The sequence below is a fragment of the Buceros rhinoceros genome, unplaced genomic scaffold (assembly GCF_000710305.1).
Source record: "Buceros rhinoceros silvestris isolate BGI_N320 unplaced genomic scaffold, ASM71030v1 scaffold2783, whole genome shotgun sequence".
NCBI lineage: Eukaryota > Metazoa > Chordata > Aves > Bucerotiformes > Bucerotidae > Buceros > Buceros rhinoceros.
In genome coordinates this window covers 84,880-94,380 of record NW_010401635.1, presented here as the reverse complement: position 1 = coordinate 94,380, position 9,501 = coordinate 84,880, and the positions used below count along the sequence as shown (strand labels likewise).

Sequence of the window (9,501 nt, the reverse complement as noted above, 5' to 3'; positions counted from 1 at the left end):
AACCGGATGAGCATTCTGGGTATTCAACCAGTTGGATTATTAGGGAATTGGGGTTTTTTTTTCAGTCTGAGCATGCCTACCGCTTCTAACTTAAAAAGTAGGGCCCTAAAATATTAAACATTACTGGAACTGTCACCACAGAGAACTTGCTGCAGGGGAAGCTTTGCTAACAAGCATGTTTTCTTGACTAATCTGAGCAGAAATTTATTAATACTAGTTTTTCTCTGTATTGTTGTTGTCTATAGCCATACTTCAAGGATACATTTACACAGTAAAATGCTGAGCTGTGTGCTCTTAGTGCACTAGTTTCAGTAGCAGAAGCAGTGTTGCAGTGTTAATGTGATACTGTCTGGATTAATTTACCCTTTTTGTCAGGACCTCCTGTGTATGGCAGTGCACTGTCAGATAAGTAATAATCTCTATCCTGCAGAGCTTGCTGAATATATAGGAAGGATGGACAAAAAGTGGGAGAAGGGAAGTGCTTTCCTGTCTTCCAGGTAGAGTACTAAAATGCAGAGAAGTGATTTGCAAAGACAGAGTGTCTGTGTTTGGAGCTGAGAGATTGGAGTTCGGTTCCCAGTTCTAACCAAAAACACCTTGTAGGCTATTACCTGAGTATTTTAACAGATCAGTTCTATACAGCAGTAATTTTTCTAAGTGGAGGAAAAACAATCTGGGCCAGGAAATGGACAATCATAATTAGAGAAATGTCAAAATCAATGGAAAATGGTTTTCTAGTGTGAGGAGTTTGAAGTCAAATGAGAACTGAAAATGCTCAGCATCTTAGGAGGATGCCAGTCAAGTCTCTGTCCTCCTTCATTTTTACTAAAACAGAAATGTAAGATTTGTTTGTTATTTAAATACATAAAGACTAGCGAGGAGTAAAGGGAGAAAAGGATAGTTGATTGAATTTATTTAACCATAAATCAGATTTCATTGGAAGCAAAAAATTTAGAAGAAAGATGTATTGATTCTAAAGCTTAAGGTAATAAAAACTCATGCTGCTGTCCCAGGATTAAAGGTTAGCCAATCATGCTGGTTTTATTATATTAATTCAACAATGAAGTATTGTTTTAAAGCAGCTTGCTCACAAGCCGTTTTGCTAGGAATCCAAAGCATGTTTCAGAAACTGTCGACAGCATTCCACAGAAACACAATGGACATTTGTTTTTAAAATTCAGTCAGCCACTTTCAAACAGTACTTATCCTATTAATGTAAAACAGGAAGATGGATTATTTTATATATCAGAGATCCTTCTCGTTCATCTTAACTATATGCAGAATAAAGCAGTTCTGATTAGAATGTGCCACATCTTATTAGTGGGCAGCATGCAGTGCGTTGCCCAACTGTTCATTCGTGATCCCAGTTGTTGGCATATCCTGTAGCTACTTGAACTTAACAACCTGATAGGTTACCAGGCAGTAAATAAGTGCCTACCTGTGAAAGAGTTTGACAGACTTTCAAGCTGAAACAAATATATCCTTGAACAGGAATCTTGAGTGCTGAGTCACACAAATAATTTTCTTACATAAATGCAGTTCTAGTTTGCTTAAAAATGAAATGTGGAGAAAGGAAAACAGACATGCTCACAGCTTTAAAGACTGCTTTAGAACCTTGATACCTTTGTGCACAAATCTGGAAGAAAAATAGAATATAGTTACAGGTGTTCTGTACGAGTTGCTGTTCTTGCAGGGAATTTTCAAGATCGCTTCTGATCGTCAAAATATCTGTTCATTCCTCACTCACAAGGTTAATGTCTTCCAGCAAAGATGATGAATGATGATAAAAACAGAAAACCAATGGCATTATAAAACAATATATTCTGTACTAAATGCTTGACTTTTGTGAAGATGACTGTTGGTTTTAATTTTGTGAAGCACAGCTACAGTCATTTCTATGATGCTATGAAATAATCAGTTAAACAGAGAAATGTTTTTACAAACTGTAGTTCTTGACATAAATATGGAAATACTTAAATGAAATAACTGTTTATTCCTTAAGTTTAGGGGCTTTTTGTTTTGTTATTTCAGGTTACAGTTTTAAATATTATTGATAGTCCAGGAATTTAATAAATTGTCCAATGTGTGACATATGGTCTTAATTATCCAGAGATTTTGTGAATAAAGAGAGCCTGGTGACTGGCTGAGCAGAACAGCTGTTCCAGACGGTTAATGCCCAGGATTAGGGTGAAGGACAGGGAAGCTGAGACGTTTCTGCTGGTTACATTTCTGCTCTGCTTGCCAATCTGCCCATGTCACAATGTGGGTCTGGATAGAGGAATGCTGCTAGTAATAAATTCTGCTTCTGTAAGCATAATGAACAGCAATGTGAAAGGTGTACCCAAAACTGCTTCTATGCTGAAGACAGTTATGGCAGGGATGGGAATTTTGGTAGTGTTGTCAGCAATAATGCTATACTGCTGGTAGCATGTGTAAGAGTCTTTGGTGCTCTGTGCCCTTCATGTCTTTAAGACTGGATCGACTGACGTTGCTTGTGGAGTCTCTGCCTTTGGTAAGATCCCGGTAGTTTAGCTGAGGTGGCTTTAAAGCAAATTGAAGTACTTTTCCATGAAATTTCCTGATGTCAGCAAAGCCGTTCACTGGACAAGTGTCTGTGTTAGATAGCCCGATGTTTTTGCCAAACATTAAGTAGTATTTTAATGGTCTGTCTCCTATGTGCGTGTCTGTTACAGGAAATGGTATCTCTTATCTCCTTCCATTCTGTTCTCCAGCTTCTGCCTGGAGCAGAACCGCAGAGATGGTAGTATTATTTTCTGTATCTGGTATTAATATTCTGGTATTAATATTAATTTCCACAGAATTGACCAAAAAATGTCTGGAGGCCAGAGCGGGTATGAACTGTGTGAGGCCAAAGCCATCCTGAGTGAACTGAAGTCCATCAGAAAGGCAATAAGTTCAGGGGAGAGAGAAAAACAGGCTTTAATGAAGGTATTTTGAACATTGATGTAAGTTTTGTGTGGATTTGTTTTAACAACTGACTTTTCTGATGATAAAGACTTTGCATTTTATACTTCATAAGGGATTCTCAAAATTCTTTGGGCCAAGCTCCTATTAAAATCAGTTTTCAAATGCAGAAACTGAAGCCTGTGACATTCCTCGTTTAAAAGCTGCTCTGTGTCAGAGAATATAGATTTCTGAACTTCTGTCTAAGGTACAATGCGTATGGTAGCTCCAAACCACAATTTAAATAAAGTGGACAAAATTGAGAGATGTGTTTGAGATGCATGGCCATTTTCTGAAACAGTGAAAATTTTCCAAATCTATATTGTCCTATTTATATTTCTGAAAGCAGATCTTTTTTTATCAGCTAAATATTTAATTGGTTGACAAGAAAAAAGAAAACCCAACCAACAACCCAAAACCAAAAGAGACTCACCACCACATGAGTAATTTCTACATTGTCACTGGTGTTGGTGACCCTTAGTGTCACCTAGCAACTGCTTGGTTAAAAGAATAGTTTGCTTAATATAAAGTAAACCCAGAATTTTTAATTGGAGTCTTGTATATAAACATATTTTGGAGATAAACTGGTGTAAACACAATAAAGTGCAAAAGAGCTGTAACACTACCTCCTTGTCTGTTTCCTGGACAGAGTCTTGTGAAGCTGAGAGATAAATTCAGTCTTGACCGGACCATTGGGACATCTGAACCAGACTTGAATTCCAGCTCTATAAACTCCCAGCTGTGTTTTTCTAGACAAACTCTGGATACAGGGTCTCAGACTGACATTTCTGGTGAGGTGAGCTTTTTTCCGTTTTGTCAAATGTAAATATAAATTCAGTAAGAATGCTGCTGTTAAGAGAATTGGAATCAAATGGTTGTTCACTGTTGCTGATCGGTGTACGTATATACACATGGTTGAGAAAATTACTTAATTATCTGATTTTTTCCTTTATGAACTTCATATGTTTGTTATGAAGCATTTATGACAATCTGATTTAATCAAATAGTTACAAGGAAGATCGGCGTACGAAGCTGCTATTTTTTTGTCCATTCTATAGGATATATTTCACTTTACAGACTTAATTCAATATGAAGTTGTTTTTAATTTTCAGAAACTAGTTCTCGTTATTTAAATGTGCGATTTGACTCATTTCACGTGGCTGAAAAACTGTTAGTGAAACCACTTATTCAGTGATTCATTAAAACCTTCTCCGTTTCACTGATGGTGTATTCCACATGCACAGAAAGCTGTGCTTAGTACCGTTTTTGAAGTTCTGTGAGCTAGGCTCATAAAGAAGAGACTGTACGAGGTTTTCCAAACAAAGAGATAAGCATGTCTGTGTTTTGTGGTGAAATTATTGAAGTCATACTTTGAAATACACTTAGTTCTAAATACTGAGTTCAGCAGAGTTCTAAGTAGGAGGTCAAAATTTTGGGTGCAATCACTGCAAGACTTCCTTGAAAATACTCTTGCTTTACTACAATGGAACATGCACAACTGGTAATACAGTAGTTAAAAATACATTAACTGGATCAGAATAAAACAGCAGTGTTTTGTACATCTGAGTAGGTTCCCAACTAGGCGTTTAACAGCAAGTGTGTGGCTGCAGGTGGGTGTGGTTTTATTTTTTTAAGTTGTAGTTTTTCTAGCCTGTGCATAGGTTTTGTTGATTCATTTAACAGCTTTACACAGTAATAAAGCTAATTCTTAAAAAATTTTTTTTCCTCAGCAGGTTGGAGCAACAAGTAGATCGAATTTAGCAGAGAAGGTCAGACTAAGTCTTCAATATGAAGAGGCAAAAAGAAGGTAATAGCGTTAGTTGCTTTGTTGAGTTAATAGTCTTGAGTTGGGAAGGTGTCTGATGTCGGCAGCACTAACACTGTGCTCGCAGTGACATCTAGCGGACAGCTCTCCGGAGGCACTGTGTGGGCATTACTGCCAAGTGCTGGTTTTCCTTCAGAGTGCAAGCAGGCTTTCAGGAGCAGTCGGTGCTTTTGAACAGGTTTTACATTTAATGCTAAGTTGGATGTGTTAAGAAGGAAAATGCAGGCAGTGAAAAATTAATGGCAGTTCCAGGATTATGGGAATAGAGTGAGCTGGCTTGCCACTGAAAGGAATCACCAGGTTATTTCTGTCCATTATATCCTTCTTTACAATCATCATTTCAGATTACTATGCTACTGAAGGCTCCTCAGTTTTAGAGTTGCTTCAGACTTCCAGCTCAGATTTAGTAGGCTTATTTGTTTCTTTTTTCCCTGGGACTTTGGATAATGTAAATGTTTTTTATCACTATGGGGTTGGTTTTTTTAATGAGTTTAAGTTGAGGAAAAAATGACAGGAACTGCTTGACTGATGAATGTGGAATGCCTTTCAAATAAAGTTCTGCAGTGGTTGCTTATGAAGGCAGTGCTATTTTGATGAATTGGCACAGCACTGAAAGATGGACCTCAGAAAGCAGAACATTAGGGGTTAGAATGACATGTTTTCTGATGCACCAAAAGTGCTAGATAATACTGGGAGGACATTTACTATTACAAAAATGTGAGGGTTATATGTCTCTATTAGTAATGTATTAGTTGTGTTATTTTCTAATACTTGTTACAAAATTGGTAACAGAAACCTTACAGTTTTTGTTATGAAGATGCTTTGTAATTTAAGGGGAACTGAAATCTAAGAAATTATCCCACTCCCAAATTTCCTTTTTTTAGTAAAAAAAGAAAGAAATAAGGCAATAAATTAAAAACTAGCACTTTTCCCTGGATGACAACAGTGACTGCAATGCCATTTAATATGAGATTTAAGTATTTTTAGTGGGAATAGTGTGGCATTCCAGACTGGTAAACTAGGAAAAGAAATCTGCAGCTTCTAAGTACCAAATAAAGGCATAGTTTGGTTTTATGTTTTAAAAGCAGGAGGCTGCACACCAACATTTTCTTGCCTAATTTCGAATACATACTCTCCTCATCCAAAGTAGTAGCTACCAGCCTTGCCGGTAACAACAGTAATCCTCATTATGGATAATAAAATTTTATTATATAATCAATGTATTCATCAATGAGTGCTAAGGCTATTGTGTTTGTTAGGTGTTGAACATATATAATTTTGCCTCAGAATCGTCGTGTACATAATATTAATAGTCAGATGGTGGTTTAGATACAGATAGATGTTATTTTTTCTCAGGTGTAATTGATCCAAAACCAGATCATCATCTGTTTTGACTATGTCTTGAGACCAAGAAGGCCCAGCATTGTGTTTTATCTCTCCTTTGTAAGAACAAAAAAATTCTTGGCAGTAAGTCAGGTTACCACTTCTGCCTTATCAAACAGACAAAGAGAAAAGCCTGCCAAAGACAAAAAGATGCCAGTATACTGTTCAGTGTATGGAGTACTGTAGCACAGGATCTTACTTTCTCACAAATTAGTTAGCCGAGAACATGGGTCAAAATTTCAGTAGCTCATGTATTACATTTGCATAACTAAGTATTTGTTTTATATAACATCAGTGTGTTTCAAGGTTAAATTATCTCCTTTTAAATGGTATCTTTATTCAGTTTTGTCTGAAAATTTGCCAGTAATTAACATTCTTTTCAGGTTTAAATAAGACAATCACATGCCTTGAAGATGCCATTAAAGTCTTTTAAGCATTTGCACATACTGGTTTTATCAGTGGCTACAGGGTGAAATTTATTAAGTGTGCGTATCTTGAAATAACGAAGACACAGACCAGTTTGCACATAAAATTCAGTATCCAATTACACCCCCCTGAATTATTATGGCCACTATAATCATCACTATAATGTAGTAAGTATTGACCATCTTTTCTGAAATATTGTTAGTCATTCTGTGTTAAAGTAACTAAGAGAAAGCGAGGATCTTGTGAGTGACTTTCTCTACTTGAAAATTATCACATAATTTTGTGTTGCTTAGCCAGTGGAATGTCTTGCAGAGTTGGAATGTTTGTTAACTATGCTAAATTCAGTTGCAATTGTTATTCAAAAGGATCTAATATAGCATGCTGATAGTCCTAGCCTGACGTGGTGAAGATCTGGCTAATATTCCTTATTGGCCTGTTGAACAAGGACTTCCTCAAAAGAGTGAGACTAGTTCAGTTTTCATCTAGTCCTTTGCCTGTCTGATGAGGCAGCTGAAATGAGTGTGTTATGGTAGCAGAGAGTTCTCTGTAGCAGGGGGAGCAAAGCAACTGTTTAGAGACCACCATCCCGTCCCATAAGCCATCAAACAGCTGTCAGTAGCAGCTACTTTCAGAACAAGGTTAGCTAGAACCAGTGACCTAGACATGAAGGTCTTAACTGAGTAATCTGAAATTACTCAGTTGTCTTCCCTCTGAGTACAGCTCCTCTAAAGGACCGCTGAATATAGATGGTATGTGTAACAGCTGCAAAATATGTTGAAATGCTTCATTTATTTCCGCCGTTTGATTATGGTATCACTGCTGATTGTAAATCTGTTTATTTTACATAGTTTTTCTGTGAAAATACCCTGAGTTAAACTTGTTCTTGCAGGGGTTTGGTGGAAGAATGGGTTGTGTTCATTTTTGAAGCTGTTGGTTTTTTTGTTGAGGTGCAGATGAGGAGGAGATGTTACCAATGGGAAATGAAAGGCGTGAAGTGAGTGTGTTCCCCCTAAGCTTCTGGTATAAGCAATGGGATAGTTGGAGACAACAGTAACTATTCTTAGCTTTGACCGTAAATAAATGCCTTAATGTACTGTGAAATTAATACAGACATGCAAAATAAGCATGATATTATTAGTTTTGTTAATTGAAGAAGAGAAACTGGAGAGAAGAAAAACATTTTCCCAGGAATCTGAGAAAAATACAGGAAGACTATACATGCCAAATTATCTGTATTTATGGAGCGTGGCATGGGTCATCATCTTAGATAGTGCCTCGTAACATTGGAGTTGTACAGACTTGTATCAGTTGTTGAGCTGTCTTAGGTGTGTTTTATTTAGGCATTTACAAATAAATAAAAGTAACAGAGCAATTCCTCTTGCCGTGGATTGTACGGGGACATCTTTCTGTTTTGACTTCTCCTTTGCCTACAAGAAAGAGGTGCAGAAGGCTAGGAGCCTTCCGTATCTTTAGCTATGCAGCTGGTTCTGGTGTGGCTAAGGCTGGAAGTGACTCAAAGTTACTGTCTTGCTAGACGTGAGGCTCCTATAAACAAAACTTCTAGGCTTTCCCAGTGGACAATGAATCTTTATTGCAAGACCTGCACTTCTTAAGCTATGCTGCTGAACGTGTAGGCAGAATGATTATGGAGACTGTACACTGGAAATAACCTGCCTTGATCAGGACTGAGCTATAGTCAAATAGTAATGTGGGGAAGTTTCTGCTTCCATTTTATGTGTGTATCTGTGCAGTATGTATGTGTAGCCAATTCTTGAGTGTCTTAACTCTGTAATTTGACATCTGCAATGGGAACAGCAGTTGCACAAACTCAAACTCTTTGAGTTAAAAATCTGCTTTCTCTTTAGGTAGCTGCTGTCTTTTACCTTTTATTTTAATTGCATAGAAGAGCGATGCTTTTACCTTGTAACATTTGCATACATGCCTGCTGCTGAAGTGAGTGCCTTGCTATGGTGTGTGTTCTTTCATCATGGTCACTGCTGTTTCTGAGGAGCAGTAAGCCTCCAGCAGCTTGGGAGAAATCCGTCGTACTCCTCAATGAGTAAAGCATAGTGCCATTACTATGTTACCGGACAGGTCACTTTGAACCGAGCTCTTAGTAACACTGCAACTTCTGCTTTAACTTGCAATTGGAACAGGAGCAACTTGTTTTTAATATATACGCATATTGCTCTTAGCCTGGATAGGTGGCTTGCTTTCCTGGTATAGTCTGTGTTCTTGTGAAGCAGAACTAGTGAAAGGTATGGCTTTGAGTAGAAAACGATACCTTTCCAAATACTGTATCATTTCTCTCTTTCCTGGGATTTGTGTGCTCTGCTGTGCTCAGACACATCTGCTGTGTTTTATTTTAGCATGGCTAACTTGAAGATTGAACTGTCTAAGCTAGATAGCGAAGCCTGGCCTGGAGCGCTGGATGTGGAAAAGGAAAAACTAGTGTTAATCAATGAAAAAGAAGAGCTTTTAAAGGAACTTCAGTTTATTACACCACGCAAACGTACTCAAGATGAGCTAGAGCAACTAGATGCAGAAAGGAAGAGGCTTGAAGAAGAGCTGCTGTCTGTAAAAAGCACACCCAGTCAAGCACTTGCTGAAAGGTATGGGGTTGTCTTTTGCTAATATTAAATGCTACTTTCTACAGTCCAACCTTTGTACTCATTACAGACCCTGAACTATGCCTTGATGGGCTGTTTTCCTTCAGTAACTGTTCTATGTAGATCTTAATTAAATCTGTTATTAGCCCCCTGGGCAGAAAAACAAAGAAGTCTCCTGTACTGTGAGAGAATGTGAACACCCTGTATGTGCTCTGTGATATCAGTTGCCCTGAGCTTGTTACCAGCATGAAAATGCCTGTGACAGATGTTAAATAACTGAGGAATGTCAACATA

General features: G+C 37.7%; 1 protein-coding gene across 1 annotated transcript in view; it reads left to right on the top strand.

The window, feature by feature from the left end:
* Nucleotides 1–9,501, top strand: part of WWC2 (WW and C2 domain containing 2) — a 64,306-nt gene that overhangs the window by 19,711 nt on the left and 35,094 nt on the right. Inside the window, exons 5-8 of the mRNA XM_010132331.1 lie at nucleotides 2,820–2,949; nucleotides 3,614–3,760; nucleotides 4,698–4,771; nucleotides 8,968–9,210. Of these exons, the coding sequence (XP_010130633.1) occupies nucleotides 2,820–2,949; nucleotides 3,614–3,760; nucleotides 4,698–4,771; nucleotides 8,968–9,210 (594 nt within the window). The remainder of the gene's footprint in view (nucleotides 1–2,819; nucleotides 2,950–3,613; nucleotides 3,761–4,697; nucleotides 4,772–8,967; nucleotides 9,211–9,501) is intronic.